The sequence below is a fragment of the Salmo trutta genome, chromosome 33, assembly GCF_901001165.1.
Source record: "Salmo trutta chromosome 33, fSalTru1.1, whole genome shotgun sequence".
In the NCBI taxonomy this organism is placed as follows: Eukaryota; Metazoa; Chordata; class Actinopteri; order Salmoniformes; family Salmonidae; genus Salmo; species Salmo trutta.
In genome coordinates, this window is record NC_042989.1 from 12,949,145 (window position 1) to 12,975,169 (window position 26,025).

The 26,025-nt window shown below is 42.1% G+C and overlaps 1 protein-coding gene across 2 annotated transcripts in view; it reads left to right on the forward strand.

Annotated features, from left to right (window-relative positions):
- crim1 (cysteine rich transmembrane BMP regulator 1 (chordin-like)) overlaps window positions 1-26,025 on the forward strand; it is a 116,763-nt gene that overhangs the window by 50,169 nt on the left and 40,569 nt on the right. For both annotated transcript variants that reach the window (XM_029729836.1, XM_029729835.1), the window contains exons 3-5: window positions 10,752-10,994; window positions 11,775-11,895; window positions 12,034-12,155. In XM_029729836.1, the coding sequence (XP_029585696.1) occupies window positions 10,752-10,994; window positions 11,775-11,895; window positions 12,034-12,155 (486 nt within the window). The remainder of the gene's footprint in view (window positions 1-10,751; window positions 10,995-11,774; window positions 11,896-12,033; window positions 12,156-26,025) is intronic.

Below are 26,025 nucleotides of genomic sequence, written 5' to 3' on the forward strand. Positions count from 1 at the left end.
CCAGGCTCTCACCTGACATACACACACACACACACACACACACACACACACACACACACACACACACACACTACCTGAGGTTGACGCAGAGAAGCAGAGGCACGATGTAGACCTGAAGGCCAAACACACAGTAAATACTCATCCAGGCGTGAACGTGTCAGAAAGCAAGTGTGAAGCTAGCTAAACTCCATGATTTATCATGGAGCTTAGGCCAGTAACCAAAAGGTTGCTGGATTGAACCCTGAGCTGTCGTTCTGCCCCTGAACAAGGATGTTGATTAAGGCAGCCCCCCACACCGCTCTGATTCAGAGGGGTTGGGTTAAATACGAAAGACACATTTCAGTTGACACATTTCACATTTCAGCGTTCAGTTGTACAAGTGATGGGATTTCAGCACCCAAAGAATAGCACGTGTCCTGTGTAATTCCGTGCTATTTATTTTGGAGAAAAGCTCCAGTCCGCTCACACTAGTCGTCGCTCAACTCCATCGTAAATCGCGGAGTTGAGTTTGGTCGGCTAGTGTGAAGAAAGAGAGAGCAAGGGAGAGAAAGAGGGAAAGCCACCCTGTATACTAATACCAGGACACAAGCCTTTTTTAAATTGCCTCAATTTCACTTTGTGTTGATTCCAGTTTAGTGCGTTGGCTCAACTTTCTTACTTCAGAGTCAGGGTTTCCACCCACGGTGCTGATAATTACATAAATTACATTTAGATTATGGAAATTAAGATGAACAAAACATGCAAATCGAGGATGCAACCGCGTGTGTCCTTACTGAATTCTGATGTACACTTCGAAGATGCTAAAATAACTGTCCAAATGTACTTTTCTTCAGCCAACAAGACAGGTAAGAAATAACAAAATCACTAGCGTTAATCTACTATCCCCCATAGTAGAAAAGTTGACCTATTCTATTGTTCAGCTTGCCGAGAAAGAAATGGCCTATTCCAAACAGACTCTGGGACAGTTGTAGCACGATAGATCCCAAATGCATACAACCAGTAGGCCTAGGCTACATAAAGAAAAGTTAAAAAGCAACAAGTCGGATGCAACAGATCAGAACGTTTAGCGTAAAATGTTGATCAACTATTATTTCTTCACATTATAAGTGCAGCAATGCACACCAGGCAGTAGGCTAGGCACACATTTCCGTTCCATAATGCAATTAGCTGGAAAACACCATTGTCAGAAGGGCACCACGGTTTCATGTGACAGAGATGAAAAATATCTGTTAGAAATGTAAAAAGAGAGGAGCTCTAATAGGCTACTTTGAAGCAAGGTAAGTCATGCCTCATAATATGTATTAAAATGTTCAGGTTTCAAACAATAAAGTATATTTTTTCCAAGTGTATAGCCTACTGCCTCCAGCTCATTGCAAAGTGGTGTGTGACGCGCTGATGAAGCCTGCCTTCCCTTGCTGTTTGAGATGCTGTAGCAGCAGTTCTTGCGCTGTCTTGACATATTTTACGCTCAAAGGCTCTGTATCTGTATGCTTTACAAGTGTTAAGATATATAACAAATATACTATAGCCAATTTAATTCCACTAAATTAGGCAAATTAACCTATAGACCGATAAGCATGACCAGTCAAATGTATTTCCATCGACTGGTATTTCCATCGATGAATAGGCTATGGGATTTTTTCTTCTTCTCCCGGACAATTGGCCGGTGGCTGTTTTATTTACCGGCTTTTCAAAAAATGTATAGGCCAAAAGCCGGCTATTACCGACTAAGAAAACCCTGTTCAGAGTATAAATCATTTCAGATTGGTTGATGAATATGGTGACCAGTTAGATCTGTTTGAGGGTCCATGCACTGTGCAGTAGATGTTTGGTTCAGTCGAAACTTTTCAGTCTTTGTCCAGTATTCCGATCAATAATCCAATATGGAGGCCGTTCACAAAACTACTTTGAGTTTACTCTCAAGCATGTTGGCTCAATTCTTGGATGTCTCTGTAGCCCTCTGTAAATGTTGTTGTTTTTGTTGTTGTCAAAGCAAAGTTTTAAATGCAAAATCAGTCCTGGTCTGGACGATGAAGTGCCCGCAGCAGATGGTCTAAGGCCTTTATGACACAGAATTTGGAAGAATTCTCTCAACGTCCTTTACGAGTCTTCATAACGATGGCCAAAACATTCATTCTCAGAGCGTCACACAGATAATAGACAGTGTGTGAGCAGACAGATATGTTTTGTGAAGCTACAGTGGGCTTAGAAATGCTTTACATTTCCTTCAGAAGACTATTACGCCTTTATCCCCACAGAAGGGATTCCACTGTTAAAATGCTTATTGGTTGTGTTGGGACTTGAGCAAGATGTCTCCATCAACTTGGTTACTGTTGTCAGATTACTGTAGTCCTCGAAAGCTGCCTTACAAGAGCTATACATAGCAGAACATTAAGAGCCCCACAAAGTCACCAGCAAAACGTTCTGTAGATGTAGATATATTCCCAGCAAAGCCTTCCCAGCGGGCAAAGCTGGATTAAAGGACGTCATCACAACTAGTATTGATCATTGGACTATGCCTACCATCATCAATCCGAAACAGTTAGGCAGAATGATGAGTGTTGACGTATGGTGTTATCTGGGTTCCCAAATAATATGTTAGCTGGACTACCTATCCCCATGATACTTTTAAGATATATATCCTATGAGCAAAGCAACTAACACTTTGATGCAGGCACCATGCTGAGGGACCAAATGGTTCTCTCTATGTGTATGAGTCATGTTGACTGTGCATCAGACTGTGTTTGCCTCTGGTTGGAGTCAGATGAAATGCAGCACCAATTACAGCGCTAATTTGTGGGGTTGAATCTGGATTATCATTGAGATCACGATTTGGAGTTGAACTCAAATTGAATGCAAGGTCAGAAATTGAGTGGAATTGGGACTCGGGATCTCTGCTTAGGCTCCTAGTTCATCCTTTTTCAAGATGTCTTCGTAAAAGACAGTTTGCATGTCCATTGCACCCTCCATAGCCTGTGAAAGTTATTTCAAAGGGACAAAAACAATATAAAAACAACAAGGTGAGGTCAGGAACAGGTGTGAGATCAGCCAGGCTGAGGTGCGTTGCGGTGACCTCTCTTTCTCCCCTGGAAGCTGTTTGTTTGTCTCTCTCTCTCTCTCTCTCTCTCTCTCTCTCTCTCTCCTTCTCTCTCTCTCTCTTCATGCATCAGGGAGCTTGTGCTGTGAGAGGTGTGATGACTGACTGATTGATTGACTGACTGGCAACTAACTGTTGCTCAGAACCATTCATGTTGATGATCATGATTATAGGAGTGATGATGCGAAGGAAGACACATCATCAGTCTAATGATGATAGCGATGAATTGTACCTCTTCAAGCCTTTTGATGATATATATTCCACAACTGGTTGTGAAGCCACTAATTATTTTTTTTTCTCAGTGTTTATAGCATAGGGTATCGCTCAATAAACTTTCATCGGTATAGTATACCTTCATGTCAGTAACAGTATCCGATAAAATACATGTGGATGTCTAGTGGGTTAGCAGGTTAGAGGCTTACAACCTATAGTGTAATCATTTTCTTCAGGTTTTTAATTTGGCTATGCAAATGAGGATATCAAGGAGCACAAATTGCATTGCTACTGGGAATTTACTACCAACCCCACTCACAAACATATTTCATAATCTCTGAAGTAGTTTGTATTTTATGAAGCATGGATTTGTGTGTCTCACTTGGAGGAGTATGACAGTGTTCCTCCAGTTGAACCTGGTTGAGAAAGACAGATGTTTTGTACTCCAGAGAGAAAGTGTGACAAAATGCAGTAACATTGGTTGCTAGAGAAACCATGGAGGGGGATAAAACTGGTTGCCGTAGTGATAAGAGGTCAAAATTGAACCACAACCATGACGCTACCTTAGAGGACATGACACACAAGCACGTTGCTAAGTGTGGCATGGGAGTAGCAGCACAGCAGTGTGCGTGTGCGTGTGCGCGCGCGCTTGCGTCATGCCTCTTGTGAGCCATACTGTATTTTAATGTCACAGCAGATGTTGATTTCTGTAGAATGGCGTGCCAGCTGTTCGCCATACGTTATCTGAAACAAAAGAGAGTGTGGGGATGGTGACTGTGAAAGGTAGAACGAGGGAAAAGACAGAGGGGTGGAGAGGTAGATGGAGGGAAAAGGAAGGAAAGAGAGAGGGGTAAGAGAGAGGTAAGGCTAGAGAGAGGAAAGGTAGAAACAGAGGGAAAGAGAGATAGAGATAAAGAAAGAGGTAGAGCGAGAGGTAGATAAGAACAGAGATAGGTAGAATGAGAGAAAGAGAGTGTATTTTTTGTGCGGTGTTGTGTGTGACTGACTAGATTAAGGAGAGTCATTAATGAGTGGATGGAAAGGCATCTCATATTCATCTCATTCCTGTCCATGGATACCCTTCGCTGCCCCCGCTTCCAGCAGCCCAGCCATCCAGCAGCCATCCACACCATGGATGGATGAAGAACCAAATGAAAAGGGACGTGTACAGTAGAGCAAATATTACAGCATAGATTTCCTTCTAACTCAAGACCATTGCATAATTTTTGGTATTTTACAACCATTACTCTTTGCTCTGTAATATTTTGTCCACTGGACCCCATCTTTCTCTTGGTGTAAATGTAATGTATATGTATGGATATTTGGTAGCCTGCTACAAGATCTGTGTGTGCTGTATAGTCAACTTCTATAGTCGCATAACAGCCAATATACAGCACAAACAGATCTGGGACCTGGCTAGATATTTGGGATGCCTACAGAATGACAGAAACTCTAAGACTTCCTGTGAGAGGTGAACCAGATACCTGCTTGGACAGAAAAGATGAATAAACAATTTGGCTCGGTTACCATTAAGGGATTCGACCAGCCGACTAATTTGGCAGTTAAAATGCTAGCTTCAACTGAACACAGAACCCAATGGCTTGTTTTTATGTCCTCCTATTTTCTCCTGCAAAAAGCTTCAAGGAGTTTGTGGTGTCACATATTTTGCATTCTGTATTTTAGACGTTTGTTTTTATTGAAGCTGTCTGACTTTTTTCGTTGACTCGATAAGGTATGATGACTTCTCACCCTTTCTTACTGGCTCTGTGGGGAATATCAAATAATTGCTTCAATTTATAATCCTTAAGCATTGCATTGGAGTCTCTCTTTACAGAGCAGAGCCTTGTGTATGGTTTTGACTTACAGATTGGACAATTATCCGCTCAGTCGGGCGTTGATATAATTAGTGGGTTGTATATTAAAAATAACCTTACTTGAATTTGCTTTACTTGGTGTTCATTATACTGTGTAATGTGTGTGTGTGTGTGTGTGTGTGTGTGTATCATCAAAAAGCCCAATCAGTTTAATTGTAACCGTTTTATTAGACTGTATACTAGATGTAGTGGCAGCACTCTATTTCTTTCTTCTAATAGGCAGATTTATTTGTCATCAAGATCTAAAAGAAGGCATGGTGTGGCCAATCAGTTTGATTGTACACACTTAACAATGGGTTTCATGTGCCTCTCCAGATGCTTGACAACACACACACACACACACACACACACACACACACACACACACACACACACTCAGTCAAACACAAAGACACACACACACACACCACTCCGATGTGATCAAACCCCACCAGATGCCATTGTCAAAACACAAATCAGAGGGAGGAGGAGAAGGAAGGGATTTAAATCACGACTACATTACAGACAGACACTGTTTCACTCTCGCTGGGCAAGAGACTACTACCACTAGGAACTATCAAGCCTCTGATTTAGGTTCCTCTGGCTCATGATTTTTTGGGAAAGTGTATAGTGTACAGGTTTCTTTTTTTCTTTCCTGTTTTCTTGAATAAACTTGTCTTCTGTACACAAAGCAGATCAATATAAAATCACTCAGCACATTACCCCAGCTCCATCCATGGAGATCAGTGGAGGCTGCTGAGGGGAGGACTGCTCATAATAATGGCTGGAACGGAGTTCATGGAATGGCATTACCATTCCATTTATTCCGGTCCAGCCATTACCACGAGCCCATCCTCCCCAATTAAGGTGCCACCAACCTCCTGTGATGACATTACACGCTAACACACCTGACTCCAATAATCACCTAATCATGATCTTCAGTTTAGAATTTGATTAATCAGCTGTGTTTGCTAGGGATGGAGAAAAAGTGTGACACCAATCAGGCCCTCGAGGACTGGAGTTGCCCACCCCTGCACTAGATGTAAGATTGAGGACCATTGCTATTTGGAACAAAAAAAATATTTATTGTAAAGTTTTAGCTAATGCGTCCTACACGGGTAGCTACATACCTGAAGGGAGTAATATGAAAATAGTTTTTACAAAGATACACTGAGGAAGAAACAGGAACGTAATGGAGCTATGAATCAGAACAGTAAAGCAGTGGTCATCAACCTTTTCCGAGTCACAGTCAAAATGCAAGCCGAGATCTACCGCTCAGATAATAAAAATTAAAAAAAGACTTAAAAATGTAAGCTTTTGCTAAATTAACCAATTAAAACAGTTCTGTAGCGATGAGATTTGTGCAGTAAGCTAAAGGCGCATACATTATCTCTGCCTATTGGCTATGCTTGAATTTCCCTGTCAATGTTGTTCTACTCAGACCATTTTTGAAATTATATTTAAAAGAAATTGGTATATGATGGTTCCTGGTTCCTCTCTAGGTTTCTTCCTAGGTTTTGGCCTTTTCTAGGGAGTTTTTCCTAGCCACCGTGCTTCTACACCTGCATTGCTTTCTGTTTGGGGTTTTAGGCTGGGTTTCTGTACAGCACTTTGAGATATCAGCTGATGTAAGAAGGGCTATATAAATAAATTTGATTTGATTTGATATGATCACACTGATATGATCACACAATAGATAATTTGTTGTTTTACTTGTGAGGCACAGCTGAGTGAGCATAATAATTTGCTTTTTTTATTACTACTGGACTGATGGCCTGCATCTGATGGTCAGTCTGAAGGGAGGGTGAGGTTGCCTCTCATCCAACTCACCTTCCCTCCGCTGAGGAGAGAGGACACAGACCAGCTGATGGCGAATCTCAAGTGCACTAAATTATTTCTGCCTCGTGCACCAATTCATGAGCATACTCCTATGACCAGAGAAAGTTAAATATTTCTCGATATTAAAAATGATAAGCCGCTAATAATAACAACCCAAGCTTATCGGAAACCCTTTGCTGTACTTATTAATTGCAGCTGCAGTACTGGTTGTAGCGTGAGCACGCACATTTTATGGCTTATAAAAGTGTTAACAGTGCTGAATAACTTAAACATGAACAGCAGCTCTTTGCTGTATTTGTTGAGTCTCACCCTCTAGTAATGGCTTTAAAAATGTGGAATTCTCACTGTATCAACTTTGCTGTACGTTTTTTTTTATTTTTTACTGTCTATGGCTTGAGGAAACTGTGCAGACACAGTGATCTGAGCTATCTGATTGGCCAGCGGTAGCGAGAGACAGTTCAAGTCACGCCTTTTGCTTTTAAAGAAATATCCATCCCGTTGAAATGGAAATCCACATTTGGGTCAGGAAATGCATTTTCCGAGCTTACAAAATCAACAAAGGAGAGAATGCAGCTACATTTTTTACATTTTTTTTTTTACATTTTAGTCATTTAGCAGACGCTCTTATCCAGAGCGACTTACAGTAGTGAATGCATACATTTAATTTCATAATTTTTTTTTTCTGTGCTGGCCCCCCGTGGGAATCGAACCCACAACCCTGGCGTTGCAAACACCATGCTCTACCAACTGAGCTACAAAATGTTCTCTGCTTTTTGCAGGTGAAAGCATTTACAGTACTCAGACGTTGACATGCGCTGCTACACTGAACATAGAGAGGGGAGGAATTGGTTGTCAAATTGGCAACATTTAATTGGCTACGTATGTTAACATGTTGAGTAAGTCTCTACAGCACACACACACTGCTGACAGCCTATTACACTACACACATCCACTGTGTCCTACTATAGCTCGATACTTGTTGCCATTTACATAAAGCATGCTATATTTTCATGTAGACATACTCATATGGAGTCAATGAATCAAATGTAAGTCAATTGTTACCATCTATTTCCTTGCCAAGCATCATTATCTTGGATCTTTCCCAGCTAGCAGGCAAAATTGGTTGAAATTACGTCATTACAACGTTACAGTTTTGTCCGCTGGATTGTTGCTGTGTTCAGAAGAGTTCAACATTCACAGATGCTCCCAACCAGAGGGTCTAACAGACCTAAAAGTGGCGTAGGGTCAGAGTGAAGGAGTAGGAGGATGTTGTTACCGTGCCAACATCAACTTTTCAATTTCTTCGAAAGATTGTTGTTTACTTTCAAAGTTGTTGTCTACTTCCCATAAGTTCCATTGGTAAACCATTCCATTTGATATCCATTTCGCGCTTACTTTTTTTTAAACATTCAGCAGAAATATGTTTCCACAGTCCTTTTAGTGAGCGGTCCATTGTGAACGCTGAGATGTGAAATGCGGCTGCATAATCACAGCAACACAGTTGTTAAATATGAACAGCTTTCTAATAGACAAAAAGGTGTCATGTTCTTATATCCTCCGCAGCTCCTCTTTTGTAGTTCCTTTCATTATGTTCCCAAACACTCTCCTCCATCTAATAGAGCCTAATTATCCTCCTTTCAGAGTATCACTGCTCTCTTTTAGGGTCCTCTTTCTCTCTTTCTCTCTCTTTCTCTGTCCGACATCACACAGAATCAGTAACTTCCAGTAGAAAGACAGAATACATGCATTTAATACAGCGGATGTGTTTTTTAAGTGCCAATGTCAAGTTAGTACAAAGGCGGATTCTATAATACTTTTTCCACTATTTTCTATACAGCTCTGAGCTCGGCTAAAACTTTTAATTAAAGAGACCAGAATCATTATCTCGTTAGATTAAACCCTTTTCTATTTCTGCTTTTTCCTTCTTTGTTGCTATGCATGAGATCCTGATATGATGTGAAAAAGAGATACAAAAAACAGAAAGCTATCCTTGTCTGTCAGTGTTGGGGAGTAGTGAACTACATGTAGTTTAACTAGTAATTGAACTACATTTTGCAGTAGCTTGGTGGTCGTTGAACTAAATTCAAATCTAGGTATTATTTTCAGTATGTAGCGGTGTAGCTAATTACTGGAACTACACACTACTCTTTTTTTTTTAAATGTAATAAAATATGTGTAAAGTAGGTAATCATTGACTTTCTTTTTCGGCATCAGACCTGTCTAATTCTCACTTGAAACATAGTTTTTGTGTTTAATAAGCAAAATTACACATTCAATTAATATATGGTCCAAAGTGATCTATTCTTGCAATTTGTAGTCTATGGCATTTCAGATTTACATATGATAATTTTTCACAAACTAGTTTAGATGTAGTGAACTACTTTTTCAAAGTAATTTTATTGAAGTAAACTATATTTTTCTTAAGGGTAGTTTTAATGTAGCTTAACTTCTTCCAGTGTGAAGTAATTGGTAGCTTGGTAAACAGTATTTTCAGAGTAGCTTCCCCTTCACTGTCGTCTAACTTGTCTTCAGTGGTGTTTTTGCTAGTCTGCAGTCATTATAGAATTCTAGATTGGCCTTACCAGACAGGCCCTTTGCTGAGGTAGCTGGAGCCTAACTTCACAGCGTGCTAGTTCAACTTTACCCCTCACAGAAAATCATTATACTTCAAAAGCTTTTGTCCAACCCTATGGTGAAACGCTTTCTTCTTCAAGTCCAACAAAAACAAGGAGAACAACACTTAAAAGTCAGTCATAACTCAAGTAGGCCGGCTTCACTCAGAAAGATCTAACCTTCTAGAGGTACCTCTAGAGCTTCAGCCCAGCCTTGTACCTTGCTGCCATGCCATGCCAGACTTGGAGGCTGTTAAAAAGTGGATTAGCTTTTAATTTTGCAGTGTTTGACGTGTGCGCGTGAGTGTGTTCAACTGTCGGCCAGTTGGCCTCCTGTGTCTGTGTTTTATCCTGAAAGAGAGGGGGTTAGCACTTCACACTTCTCTCAGTTCCTGTTTGTGTGCTCTACTCATCATTCCATCAGTTGACATTTACACTTCATTCACATTCACATCAATGCTCAATGCTTGTTTTACCTGCCCCTCTGGTGCACTTTATACTTCCTTAATCTCGCTCTCTGTTTCTGTAAAGGTCAGAGTCGTACTGATTATGTGTATAAAATCTTGGACTTTGACCTGAATGGTCAGTAGTCAATTTGATTGACTGCCCAGTTGGCACCTTTTAGTTCCTTGAGTGTTCTTTCTTAAAGGTTAGCAATAACATTCCCGATTCCTCTAACGCCTTGCCCAGTTTTCTTGGTGTCCCCACCCTCTACGTGGTCAGTAATAACCAGATGCATTCGGTTTTCAGTGGAAATGGAACGAGACCCTGTGACACGACTTCCGCTTTCGGACGTTAACAAGTCGATACTCCATCTTAACTCCTCCTCCATATTTACTGGATTGGTTGAACACTGCAGAAGAGAACCTCCCCCAACATTTTTTTTCTCATCAGGACCAGAGAGAAAGAAATGCCATTCAGGCTTTTCTTTTGCACCTGCTATGTTATTGTGTTGCAAGTGTGATCCTTTGAGAAACATTCCGTGAGAAAATCAGTCATGTTTTAAAGTTTCAGTTTGAAATTCCTTGAAATGTTTTTAACCCATTACACTGAAAATAACAGCCAGATTATTTTATCTATAACTGTACAAATATTGGTTTAAAGCTACAATCAACAATCTGATCTCTTCTTTTGCAGAGGAGCGGCCTGACTGTTCCAAGGCGCGGTGTGAGGTGCAGTTCTCGCCCCGCTGCCCTGAGGACTCGGTGCTAATCGAAGGCTACGCACCCCCTGGAGAGTGCTGTCCCCTACCCAGCCGCTGTGTCTGCAGCCCTGCAGGGTGCTTGAGGAAGGTGTGCCAGCCTGGATATCTCAACATCCTGGTGTCCAAGGGCTCTGGGAAGCCTGGAGAATGCTGCGATCTATACGAGTGCAAACCAGGTGGCTACCAATAACAATTCCTAGCAACTATTTGCGACATGGCAATAATTTTTTCATATTCTGATACTTAGCTCATTGTCGTAATAATAATAATGTTGCATTTGTAGAATTTCCCAAACTCAATGGCCAAATTGTAGGCTACATATGAATGTGTTTACACTCATGAATGGCAGCTGTATCTGTATGCCAGCGGTTTATCACCTCTGAGCTGTGGTGTGGCGCAACGTAGGCTATAGCCAACAGAAGGAATGGTTGCTCAAATCAAATGTTATTGGTCACATACACATGGTTAGCAGATGTTATTGCGAGTGTAACGAAATGCTTGTGCTCCTAGTCCCAACAGTGCAGAAATATCTAACAAGTAAACTAACAATTCCACAACAACTACCTAATACACACAAATCTAAGTAAAGGAATGGAATAAGAATATGAACATATAAATATATGGATGAGCAATGACCGAGTGGCATAGGCAAGATGTAATAGAGGGGGTGTCCATCTAGGATAGGAATGTGCCGGTGCCGTGACCTCCCTGTTCACGTCGGTTTTCTTAACACACACTACACACACTCCTCTACAAGGGTTTTTACAAGTCAGGGTAGTTGCCACAAACACACGCAAGGAGGAACATAGCTTCATAGCAAACACAGAAAGAGGAATATTATTTATATAAAACCACATACTTCATAGTTTACAGTTGTTTTCTTGATTTGCTCTCAATCCAATTTGAGCCCTACTGCTACCTCTATAATGATTGTCTTTGTGTTGTACCCTACCTAGTGTTTAGTGTGGACTGCAGCACAGTGGAGTGCCCTCGTGTCCAGCAGGTTCAGTGTCCACCTGACAGCTATGAGACCCAGGTGCGTCTCACCGCGGATGGCTGCTGCACCCTTCCCACCAGGTGAGCCTCAACCTCCCTCTGAATGCAACAATCATCACACTCTCTTTGGCAGTCCTAAAAAGTAGTCAAGGACAGTCAGGTGTGAGGGTGTGTCCATCTGATGTGTACTAACTCCCCCTCTCTCCATCCCATCTCTAGGTGTGAGTGTTTGCCCGGCCTGTGTAGTTTCCCGCAATGCACCGCCGGGAGCTTCCCCGAAGTGGTCTTCCACGGCAACGGTACCCCCGGGCAATGCTGTGATGTGTACGAGTGCATCAACGGTGAGTATGCTCGCTTACTCCGCTTGGCTCAGGCCTGAACCACACAGCTCCCATCTCACTGTTCCTGAGCTGTTATTAAGGAATGAGTGATACAGGATGGATGGCGAAGCCTTGTTTTCCTGCTTTCTGCTCCGGTAATTTTTTTAATAATATTTTACCGTGCCAGGCCAGCTAACGGGGGAGGTTAGGAGATATCACTAAGATGACATGAAAATATTTACAGTGAGCTCCAAAAGTATTGGGCCATTTTTGTTTGTTTTGGCTCTGTACTCCAGCACTTTGATACAATGACTATGAGGCTCAGTTGGTAGAGCATGGTGTTTGCAATGCCAGCATGGTGTGTGCAACGCCAGGGTTGTGGGTTTGATTCCCACGGGGGGCCAGTACAAAAAAAAAAAGGCATGAAATGAAATGTATGTATTCACTACTGTAAGTTGCTCTGGATAAGAGTGTCTGCTAAAATGTTAAAGTGCATATTGTCAGCTTTGATTTGAGGGTATTTTCATCCATATTGTGTGAACTGCTTAGAAATGACAGCAGTCCCCCCCGTCCCCCCCCATTTTAAGGACCAAAAGTATTGGGACAAATTCAAGTAAAAAGTACCTGGTCCCATATTCATAGCACGCAAGCTTGTGACTCAGCGTTTGCTGTTTGTTTTGGTTGTTTCAGATTATTTTGTGCCCAATAGAAATGAATGGTAAATCATGTATTGTGTCATTTTGGAGTAACTTTTATTGTATATAAGAATAGAATACGTTTCTAAACACTTCTACATTAACGTGGATGCTACCATGATTATGGATAATCCTGAATGAATCGTGAATAATGATGTGTGAGAAAGTTATAGATGCACAAATATCATCCCCCCACCCACCCCCACCCCCACAAAAAAATGCTAACCTCCCCTGTTATTGTAATGGTGAGAGATTAGCATGTCTTGGGGGTATGATATAAAATGCTAACCTCCCCTGTTATTGTAATGGTGAGAGATTAGCATGTCTTGGTGGTATGATATAAAATGCTAACCTCCCCTGTTATTGTAATGGTGAGAGATTAGCATGTCTTGGTGGTATGATAAAAAATGCTAACCTCCTGTTATTGTAATGGTGAGAGATTAGCATGTCTTGGTGGTATGATAAAAAAATGCTAACCTCCCCTGTTATTGTAATGGTGAGCGATTAGCATGTCTTGGTGGTATGATATAAAATGCTAACCTCCCCTGTTATTGTAATGGTGAGAGATTAGCATGTCTTGGTGGTATGATAAAAAATGCTAACCTCCTGTTATTGTAATGGTGAGAGATTAGCATGTCTTGGTGGTATGATAAAAAATGCTAACCTCCCCTGTTATTGTAATGGTGAGAGGTTAGCATGTCTTGGTGGTATGATATTTGTGCACACACACACACACACCCACACACACACACACACACACACACACACACACTGTAGTATAGTATTCTAAAGTATAATACAGTTTACTACGTAATTCTATAGTAAGTACTATAGTATTCTATAGTACATAGTAGTGTTTTTTCATGTGGGATTGTAAGCAGAAGCAGACAATTACCCCAACCTCAATGTGCTCCGTTTCATCAACCCAGCAGCTTTTTTGCCTTCGATTCTGCAGGTTGAAAAAGAGTGCAAATTAGCGAGGAGTAAGAGAGAGGTGTTTGAATGGGCAGATGATACTTTTCAAATGAAAGCAAATTCTCAATGATTTATGGGGCCCACATTATGGGTGGCGGTGAACTTTAAAGGGTGAGTCAGCCTTTAAAGAATCATTTAAAGACCTTGCTTTTTTAAAAGGGAAATCTCTAGTATCTTCAAAAAACGAATACATTTGAAAAGATTGCTCCTTGGCTCTGACAGGAGGTCTGTTGCAAATGACGCGTGAAAAGTGAATCTACTGTAGCAAGGAGGAGATTTTTCCGTTGGTTGACGTTGGGGCGGCAGGGGAGAGGGTGTGACAGGCAGCACGGCACTTCCCATCCCCTCTTAGCCCTACTAGCTAGAACAAGCATCTGTTGGCGATGTGCAGCCAGGGGTCTGTGTCATCCCTACATCCTGCTTTGTTTATTTGGTGATTTCAGAACAAAGAGCAGTGCATTCAGAGATCTGTCCTGGGAACAGCAAAACACAAAACAGAAATATAACCTGATTGAACATCTGGTTCTATGGTGACTTTATCTGCCTGGATGAAGGGAATAGTAGGGAAGGAGAGAGGGAAGCAGGAAATTAGGGAGGGGTGAGATTAATGAATATTCTGTGGCTGAAGGGGGAAAGGAAACGGGGAGTGAAGATGAACTCATCCCTAAAGGGTGGAAACTGATCTGGGGATCAATAGAACAACAGCTGTTGAGCACACGTCACACACACACACACGTCACACACACACACACACACACACACACACACACACACACACACACACACACACACACACACACACACACACACACACACACACACACACACACATATATAAACATACACACACATATAAACATACACACACACTGCAACACTGCATCTCTGCTGTAATCCTACCTGACCTCTTCAAGGCTTGCTGTGATTCCCATGAATGAACAAACACACAAAGACAACATGATAAACCCTGAGGGTGATGCTTAAGACATACACAACCACAGCTTAGTAGGAGGGCTATAGATACTACTTACACAGATGTCATCTTTGATAAGCACTTGTGGCTGGCTGCTCAATATGACTGACACATACACCATTTTTGAATGTGTGTGTGTGTTTGTATGTGGTGTGTGTGTGTGTGTGTGTTTGGAACATACTGTTCTCAATCAATGACTACTGACAGAGTTTTTCAGTGTGTTTTGCTACAGGGGAACTGAAACGCTCAACAGCTGTATTGTGGTGTTCATTGGACAATCTATACTTCACAGACAAGTATTGACCCAGACTCCTTGATTTAGCTGTTAAACCAGATTCCACCGTTGCTTTTCTTTCCGATGTGTGCCCATTCTTTCAATGAAAGGCAGTTGAATGGACATAAAATATTTCCAAAGTCAGCAAGCAGAACTATCAAAGGACTAAAGGATGTCATGTCTTTCTTGGAAACCCTGTTCAGGGAACACAAACAGAACAAGGCCAGGACATAAGAAGGAAGGTTTGACTGGATGAACTGTGGAAGCCATCTGCAAACAGTGGTGTCTGTAGGCTTCTGTTGTCCCACTCTGACAGCAAATGTTAGCAGCAGCAGACGAGACATGAGACAGCTGAGGCACTCCACAGAGCATGTTTGGGATGGAGTGGCCTTGGAGCCTGCTGCTCAGACACACACAAGCACACACAGTTAGGGACCAGGTAGCCTCTGCCTCAGACTGTAATCTCACCCTCCTGCATTGGAGATATGCATTTCATCAGGCTGTGTGTGTGTGTACAGTGAGGGAAAAAAGTATTTGATCCCCTGCTGATTTTGTACGTTTGCCCACTGACAAAGAAATGATCAGTCTATAATTTTAATGGTAGGTTTATTTGAACAGCGAGAGACAGAATAACAACAAAAGAATCCAGAAAAACGCATGTCAAAAATGTTATAAATTGATTTGCATTTTAATGAGGGAAATAAGTATTTGACCCCCTCTCAATCAGAAAGATTTCTGGCTCCCAGGTGTCTTTTATACAGGTAACGAGCTGAGATTAGGGGCACACAAGACCATCGCCAAGCAGCTTGGTGAGAAGGTGACAACAGTTGGTGCGATTATTCGCAAATGGAAGAAACACAAAAGAACTGTCAATCTCCCTAGGCATGGGGCTCCATGCAAGATCTCACCTCGTGGAGTTGCAATGATCATGAGAATGGTGAGGAATCAGCCCAGAACTACACGGGAGGATCTTGTCAATGATCTCAAGGCAGCTGGGACCATAGTCACCAAGAAAACAATTGGTAACACACTACACTGTGAAGGACTGAAATCCTGCAGCGTCCGCAAGGTCCCCCTGCTCAAGAAAGCACATATACATGCCTGTCTGAAGTTTGCCAATGAACATCTGAATGATTCAGAGGACAACTGGGGGAAAGTGTTGTGGTCAGATGAGACCAAAATGGAGCTCTTTGGCATCAACTCAACTCGCTGTGTTTGGAGGAGGAGGAATGCTGCCTATGACCCCAAGAACACCATCCCCACCGTCAAACATGGAGGTGGAAACATTATGCTTTGGGGGTGTTTTTCTGCTAAGGGGACAGGACAATTTCACCGCATCAAAGGGACGATGGATGGGGTCATGTACCGTCACATCTTGGGTGAGAACCTCCTTCCCTCAGCCAGGGCATTGAAAATGGGTCGTGGATTGGTATTCCAGCATGACAATGACCCACAACACACGGCCAAGGCAACAAAGGAGTGGCTCAAGAAGAAGCACATTAAGGTCCTGGAGTGGCCTAGCCAGTCTCCAGACCTTAATCCCATAGAAAATCTGTGGAGGGAGCTGAAGATTCGAGTTGCCAAACATCAGCCTCGAAACCTTAATGACTTGGAGAAGATCTGCAAAGAGGAGTGGGACAAAATCCCTCCTGAGATGTGTGCAAACCTGGTGGCCAACAACAAGAAACATCTGACCTCTGTGATTGCCAACAAGGGTTTTGCCACCAAGTACTAAGTCATGTTTTGCAGAGGGGTCAAATACTTTTTTCCCTCATTAAAATGCAAATCATTTCATAACATTTTTGACATGCGTTTTTCTGGATTTTTTTGTTGTTATTCTGTCTCTCACTGTTCAAATAAACCTACCATTAAAATTATAGACTGATAATTTCTTTGTCAGTGGGCAAACATACAAAATCAGCAGGGGATCAAATACTTTTTTCCCTCACTGTATGCACACGTGTGTGTGTACAAGTGTGCGTGTGTTCTATGCATGTGTGACCGGGATCTCTCCTCTAGCCAGATAATCGAGGTTCCTGTCAATAGTTCAATCGAATACAGTCTTAACTGAATTGAAGAGTTAAGACTGTATTCTTACCCCCCCCTCCCACCTCCAACTTCAGCAAGTGAGAGAACAAGGGGTAAGTTGACAAATAAACACGTCCCAAGATTTATGCTCATTGGTGAAGAGAAAGGTGATTATTGCACGAATGTGCCCATAGGTTATTCAGCAAGTGTGGTGAAGCTCCATTATTGTGTCTTGCTGTTACAGGTTGGCTATAAGGTAGTAGGTGAATGACATTCTGCTTGTGCCTAATGTTAAAAGAGGAGGAGAGACATGACGACATGCTGATGATAACATTTGGAAACACTAACATAATATGATATGTTCCAACTATGCCCATAGAAGAGGAAGCAATGTGAATTATATTGTGCTTACTGAATGAAGTTAAAGTGAGCTAGCCATTCAGACCAGCCTTACTGGTTGAACCATCGTAGGTTTTTGTCAAGTTTGTGGGCTCAGTCTCTGCTCCTGTCATGGAGGCAATTTAGAGAGGTATATAGCTCTTACACACACAATTCATCTGCTTTCTAGTCAATGTGTCAGCTCTTATGTATGTCCCTTTGATACTCTGTGATGTTGTCCGTGCTGGAGATGCTCAGAGGAAATGGAAAGTGAAGCCTTTTGTCTTGTTGGTGACAAAGGAGCTGGAAAAGCTGGAAATCTCTTCTGGCAGTTAGGGCAGATAGACTTTACGATAGCATTTCTATTGAATGTGTGTGGCTTTTGGATCGAGTGTGTAACTGTGGGCCCCCCCCCCCCGTGTTGAGGGTCAGCGTGGCAGAGGTGATGTTGCCTACCCTCACCACCTGGGGTCGACCCGTCCTCAGAGATGACATACTGTAAGTGCCTATTCATGCCCTGCAACGAATAGAGACAGAAGCAGGCGCATGTTATTCCCAGTCAAGCTGTTGCTATCTAACAGCATTTAGACAGCCATTACTTTTCTGCAGACTGATCCGATTACATTGACATTGTTCAATTTTCCCATCAGTCTTTGCATAAACATATATCATATGTGTAACGCATGCACACAGACTGACAGACTATATGATTACTTATTTATCTGTCTCTATGAATCAGACATGATTCTCTCTGATGAAAGCAGAACACACCCTATTGACTTTCAGACCATTCACGCTTAGGCCGATTCAGGTTTATTCAGACTGCCCATTTTAGGGCTGAGAGAGAAGAGAAAAGGGCAGGCTGGTGGTTGAAACAAGACCAGTGGTTGCCATAGTGAGGCAGGTGATTGACAGTTTATGTAATCTGTTCAACACATGGTCTGAGAGAGAGAGACGGGAAACCACCTTAAACGTCTTGATCTCACGTTGTCAGTTTTTCATAGGCTCCTTTTCCCTTTTTGAGTAATAACTTTGCTATGTCAGCCCCGGGCTCAGCCTTCCAAAAGCAGTGCGTGTACCCAACCTTAAGAAATTAGCCCAGGGATAATCCCTGGCTGTGTATAGGGCCGGGTTGCTCAGGGATGACGTGGAGTAGGCCAGACAGAACAATGTGCTCTAATTTACAGCCATGGCCAGATTAACACACATCAAGTTATGAAGGAGCCTCGGAATGTTCAACAGAGGCAGCCGGCAGTCCGCTATTTTGAGAGATTACTACTTACCGGTACCTTAAACCCCACTCTGGCTTGATCAGCGACTAATGTTATGTCAGTTCACAGACGGCGGTTAGAGTAAACAACACATTCCTGGACCGCTCAGTCAGAGGAGAACCTGGTGCTGTTATTGGCTTTAGAACAGGAAGTTGTCTAAAGGTAATCCACTCAGAAACACTGACTCTGTTCCAATATCCATACTAGTCTCAGACCTGGATTCAAATGCTATTTAGGGTATTTCAGTTACTTTCAAAGACATTTAGAAGTAAGTATTTTGATATTTTTTACTTGAAAAGACAGGTAGTTCAATATTGGAATGTATTTGGAAATACACTTGGAAAGTATTTAAAAATACTCAAATACACTGACTCAAATACACTCCAATGCATTTAACCCAGGTATTTGAAAATAGTATTTGAAATAAGTATTTGAAAAAACGTTCAAATAGTAGGGAATAGGAAATTATTTGAAAATACAATACTTTCAAATACTTCCAATAGTTGGTTCGGGCCACATTATTTGAAAGTACTCAAATTAACAGAAAATAAGTATTTAAAGCTGCAATATGTAACTTTTTGGATGACCCTTCCTAATTCACATAAAGATTTGTGTTATAGACATGTCATTCTTATTGAAAGCAAGTCTAAGAAGCGCTAGATCTGCTATTCCTATGCTTCCCATTCTTAAGTTTTGTTTTGTACACCAGCTTCAAACAACTGAATATACAATCTTTTTGGTTATGAAATCTATATTTCACAGCAGGTTTAGGCGGTACAATGATTCTCTACACTATACTTGCTTGTTTTGTCACATAAACTGAAATTAGGCAAACTATTAGAATTACAGTAGCAACCAGGGAATGGTGGGGCGATTTCTGCATAGTGCATCTTTAAATAACAAATACTCAAATACACATTTATTTAAACCCAGGTCTGACAAGTCTAGGCTAGCGTACCACTTAGAGTGAAGCAAAATATTGGGCATGCATTCTACATGCACTGAACAAAAATATATGCACAACATGTAAAGTGTTGGTCCCATGTTTCATGAGCTGAAATAAAACATTGCAGAAATGTTCCATATGCACAAAAAGCTTACTTTTCGCAAATTTTGTGCACTAATTAGTTTACATCCCTGTTAGTGAGAATGTCTCCTTTGCCAAGATAATCCTGACAGGTGTGGCATATCAAGAACTGATTCAACTACATGCTCATTACACAAGTGCACCTTGTACTGGGGACAATAAAAGGACACTCTAAAATGTGCAGTTTTGCCACACAACACAATGCCACAGAAGTTTTGAGGGAGCTTGCAACTGGCATGCTGACTGCAGGAATGTCCACCCGAGCTGTTGCCAGAGAATTTAATGTACATTTTTCTAGCATAAGCCTCCTCCAACGTCATTTTAGATCATTTGGCAGTACGTCCAACCTGCCTCACAACTGCAGACCACGTGTAACCACACCAGCATAGGACCTCCACATTTGGCTTCTTGACCTGCGGGATCATCTGAGACCAGCCACCCAGCTGATGAAACTGTGGGTTTGTACAACCAAATAATCTCTGCACAAACTGTCAGAAACTGTCTCAGGGAAGCTCATCTGCATGCTCATCATCCTAACCAGGGTCTTAACCTGACTGCAGTTCGGTGTCGTAACAGACTTCCGTGGCAAATGCTCACCTTCGATTGCCACTAGCACCCTGGATAATTGTGCTCTTCACGGATGAATCCTGGTTTCAACTGTACCAGGCAGATGGTAGACAGCGTGTATGTCGTCATGTGGGCGAGTGTTTTGCTGATGTCAACATTGTGAACAGAGTGCCCATGGTGGCGGTGGGGTCATGGTATTGGCAAGCATAAGCTGCATGAGGCAAATGGTGTTCACCAGATACTGACTGGTTTTCTGATCCACGCCCCTACCTTTTTTTAAAGGTATCTGTGACCAACAGATGCATTTCTGTATTCCCAGTCATGTGAAATCCATAGATTAGGGCCTAATGAATTTATTTCAGTTGACTGATTTCCTTATTTGAACTGTAACTCAGTCAAATTTTTGAAATTGTTGCATGTTGCATTTATATTTTTGTTCAGTGTAGTATGCCAGTATTGTGCTGAGGGCTCCAGAGTGACGCAGCGGTCTAAGGCACTGCATGTCAGTGCAAGAGGCGTCACTACAGTCCCTGGTTCGAATCCAGGCTGTATCACATCTGGCTGTGATTTGGAGTCCCATAGGACTTGCCCAGCGTTGTCCGGGTTTGGCTGGGGTAGGCCGTCATTGTAAAGAAGAATTTGTTCTTAATTGACTTGCCTAGTTAAATAAAGGTTAAATTAAAAAAATGAAAATAGACATTGGAACACAGTGACTGAATAGGCACAACAACTTAACCTGTAAAGTATTTGGAGGAGAACAACAATTGACCTGGCCTGGGAGCCATTGTGAGATCAGATGTTGTTTACATTTCATTGCATCGCTGTAAGCAGTAAGCACTATCACATTATTCTAAACTCTGAAGCTGTTTGTGTAATGCAGCCTTGGTTTTCAAGTGTTGTTGCCTGCCTGTCTGGTGGGGCCTTCGGTGGGTTATTCTGTTCATCCACAGAGCTGAGACTTGTGCTGAGGGAGAGGAGGGAGGCACACCTGTCGAGTGCTGCATGTTATCACATTATTTAGTCTCTGTCTCAGCAGCACAGCCAAAACATGAGGGTGCGGCGGCATGGGGGAATGAAGGGATCTGGCTAGCGAGCACGGAGGGAGGGAGGGGGGAGGTGGTTGGTATGGTCCAGACATAGAGGAGCGTGGGTAGGGGAATGGCAGGGGAGGGGAAAGGAGGAGAGAACTGGACAAGAACAGAGAATGACAGACAGACAGACAGACAGACAGACAGACAGACAGACAGACAGACAGACAGACAGACAGACAGGCAGGCAGGCAGGCAGGCAGGCAGGCAGGCAGGCAGGCAGGCAGACAGACAGACAGACAGGCAGGCAGGCAGACAGACAGACAGACAGACAGACAGACAGACAGACAGACAGACAGACAGACAGACAGACAGACAGACAGACTTGGAGAGGAGTGCATCAGGAGTGCATGGTTCTCACTACTTCCTGATAACTAAGAGATAGAACATTACATGGGAGGTTTAGTACAGAGGAACAGGTGGAGACCTCTGTTTTCTATAAACATGATGTTGATAATAACCCTGGAGAACATTGTCTGCTGCATACCACCTACTGTGTGTTTATCAAACCTCAATTCATGTAACTGACTGTTGTTTTCTACCATGGGAAAGTACACGCATAGAAGTGGAATGACTAGTAAAATCTATAATATATTATATATCTATGCACACAAGTACCATAGGATTGGACTGCTATTAATACAATTTTGTTGGTGGACAAAACCTTTTCATTTTAAACTTAAAAGACCACTTCAATCAGCTTGTAATTATGTGCAGACACATATTTTTACAGATATCAGATTTTTTTTTTCAGTTCTAAAAGTTAGCTATAGTAGTCACAGTGGTCCTGGGATGAAGTATACCATTGAAGAAGTTTAGATGGTACAGTATATTATTTAAATCCTCCACTCCTCTCATACTCCAGCAGGTTATGAGTGTTTTATTCTTGCTTTTGCCCTTCTTCTCCCCAGGAGCTCACAGCTTATGTGCTAGGAGGCTCTGTAGGTGTGTATGTGTGTGTGTGCCTCAGGAGTACTAGCTCCCTCCTTGTTCTCTCTCCTCACACACTCACACGCTCTCCTTACAAAGAGCTGCAGACTAAACCAAAATTGGTTCACTGAATACAGGCTTTCTGTAGGAGTTTGGGGTTAAATTATATAGGTGTGAAGTTTGTAGTTGTTCATGCATGCATGCTTACCGTTGCATGGAACTGCAGCTTATTGTGAATTTTGTTAGCAGTCAAAGACACTCACACTGTGTACGAGTAAGAGTTGGTTAACTAAGTGGTTTGAGTATTGCTCTTAACAGCGTGGGGAAATGTGTAGCCTAACACCTAGTATTTTTTTTATCCGTGACTAGGGCTGTGGCAGTCCTGACATTTTGTCAGCCGGTAACTTTCATGCAAATAACTGCTGGTCCCACGGCAATTGACTGTTAATTAACACAAACATGTTTAGCATTTCCGGCTTCCACGCATAGCCTACAAGCCACTGATACAGACCTTTTGCAAGATCTACATTTAAAAAGTGTAATAAATCCATGTAATATATAGCCTTATATAAATCCATTATTAATTTTAGGCAGGTCTGAAGAAACATTATGATATGAAGAAATGTAGCCTATTTCAGAAGAACAGAATGGCATGTTCAGAGTCATCCTTATATTAGACCCTGATCTGGCTATGCCATATGGCTGTGGGCTACACTAGTTTTTTTAGCAGATAAGATTTGCTTATAATTCCTGTGGCATTATTTTATAGTATTTTATTTAAAAAATGCATGCACTGTTTCTTGCCTTACAGTCTAAAAAGAAAAGGTTCCTGGAGGAAAAGGTTCCTTAGATTGCAACACCGGTGGAACCCCTAAAGGTGCCTCCAGGAACTTTTTCCCTGGGGAACCTTTTAACCCCATAAGGTCGATGTCCGCGCCTGTGGAAATCAAATTAGCATAATACAAAAATTCCCATAAAATCTGTCAGTTTTAGAGACATGTTTTTTTGCATTGGATGTGTCTCAATCGACCTTATCTGCCTACAGTATGTCGCACTTCCGAATCTGCGGTGAAAGGTGACAGTGCTAGAGTGGTGTTTGACAGACCATGAGACATCCCGAAAATCGGTCTTCTCACGAAATTGTCTGTAGCGTCCAAACGGTTTGGCCTACAAACTCACATACTCTATGGTGTTCTCCGTTTTGCTTTACGACCCCCCACAAGCGTCTTGGGACTCGTCTGAAGTCGGTAAAGCCGATCTGCCAACTTCTGTATGTAGTGTCTGAACAGTTTGGGATACACACTAATATGACCCATTTGTGCAGAGGTGAACATGTACACATCAGTTGTTTTGCTCAAGGGTGCCTACAGGCCTCATAAGAGTCGTCGAAAGGTCCCCTGGTGCCAGTTGAAAAAATGAATAGAAGTACAGTGCATTCGGGAAGAATTCAGACCCCTTGAAGTTTTTGAGAAAAATGGACGCTAAAGCCTTACTCTAAAAAAAAAAAATCCTCATCATTCTACACAATACCTCATAATGACAAAGCAAAAACGGGTTTTAAGACATTTTTGCAAATATCGCATTTTCATAAGTATTCAGACCATTTACTCAGTACTTTGTTGAAGCACCTTTGGCAGTTTTTACAGCCTGAGTTTGTCCCATTCTTCTCTGCAGATCCTCTCAAGCTCTGTCAGGTTGGATGGAGAGCATCGCTGTACTATTTTCAGGTCTCTCCAGAGATGTTCGATTGGGTTCAAGTCTGGGCTCTGGCTGGGCCACTCAAGGACATTCAGAGAGCCGCTCTTGCGTTGTCTTGGCTGTGTGCTGAGAGGTATTGTCCTGTTGGAAGGTGAACCTTCACGCCAGTCTGAGGTCCTGAGTGCTCTGGAGCAGGATTTCATTAAGGATCTCTCTGTACCTTGCTCCGTTCATCTTTCCCTCGATCCTGACTAGTCTCTAAGTCCCTGCCGCTGAAAAACATCCCCACAGCATGATGCTGCCACCACCATGCTTCACTGTAGGGATGGTGCCAGGTTTCTTCCAGACGTGACGCTTGGCATTCAGGCTAAAGAGTTCAATCTTGGTTTCATCAGACCAGTGAATCTTGTTGCTCATGGTGTGAGTCCTTTAGGTGTCTTTTGCCAAACTCCAAGCAGGCTGTCATGTGCCTTTTACTGGGGAGTGGCTTCTGTCTGACCACTCTACCATAAAGGCCTGATTGTTGGAGTGCTGCAGAGATGGTTGTCCTTCTGGAAGGTTCTCCCATCTCCACAGAGCAACTCTGGAGCTCTGTCAGAGTGACCATTGGGTTCTTGGTCACCTCCCTGACCAAGGCCCTTCTCCCCCGATTGCTCAGTTTGGCCGGGCGGCCAGCTCTAGGAATAGGTATGGTGGTTCCCAACTTCTTTCATTTAAGTATGATGGAGGCCACTTTGTTCTTGGGGACCTTCAATGCTACAGAAATGTTTTGCTACCCTTCCCCAGATCTGTGCCTTGACACAATCCTGTCTTGGAGCTCTACGGACAATTCCTTCAACCTCATGGCTTAGTTTTTGTTCTGACATGAACTGCCAACTATGGGACCTTATATAGACAGGTGTGTGCCTTTCCAAATCATGTCCAATCATTTGAATTTACAACAGGTAGACTCCAATCAAGTTGTAGAAACATCTCATGGATGATCAATGAAAACAGGATGCACCTGAGCTCAATTTCGAGTCTCGTAGCAAAGGGTCCAAATAATTATTCAAATAAGGTATTACTGTTTTTTATTTTAATTCATTTGCTAAAATGTCTTAAAAAAACTGTTTTCGCTTTGTCATTATGAGGTATTGTGTATAGATTGATGAGGGAAAAAACTATTTAGAATAAGGCTGTACGATAACAAAATCTGTAAAAAGTCAAGGGGTCTGAATACTTTCCGAATATACTGTATATGGAGACTCTTTATTGCCAAAAAGTAGGGGTTAAATACAGTTGAAGTCGGAAGTTTACATACACTTAGGTTGGAGTCATTAAAACTTGTTTTTCAACTACTCCACACATTTCTTGTTTACAAACTATAGTTTTGGCAAGTCGATTAGGACATCTACTGTGTGAGTGACACAAGTCATTTTTCCAACAATTGTTTACAGACAGATTATTTCATTTATAATTCACTGTATCACAATTCCAGTGGGTCAGAAGTTTACATACACTAAGTTGACTGTGCCTTTAAACAGCTTGGAAAATTCAAGAAAATGATGTCATGGCTTTTCTGAAGCTTCTGATAGGCTAATTGACATCATTTGAGTCAATTGGAGGTGTACCTGTGGATGTATTTCAAGGCCTACCTTCAAACTCAGTGCCTCTTTGCTTGACGTCATGGGAAAATCAAAAGAAATCAGCCATGACCTCGGAAAAAAAAATGGTAGACCTCCACAAGTCTGGTTCATCCTTGGGAGCAATTTCCAAACACCTGAAGATACCACATTCATCTGTACAAACAATAGTACACAAGTATAAACACCATGGGACCACGCAGCATACTTTGGTGTGAAAAGTGCAAATCAATCCCAGAACAACAGCAAAGGACCTTGTGAAGATGCTGGAGGAAACAGGTACAAAGATATCTATATCCACAGTA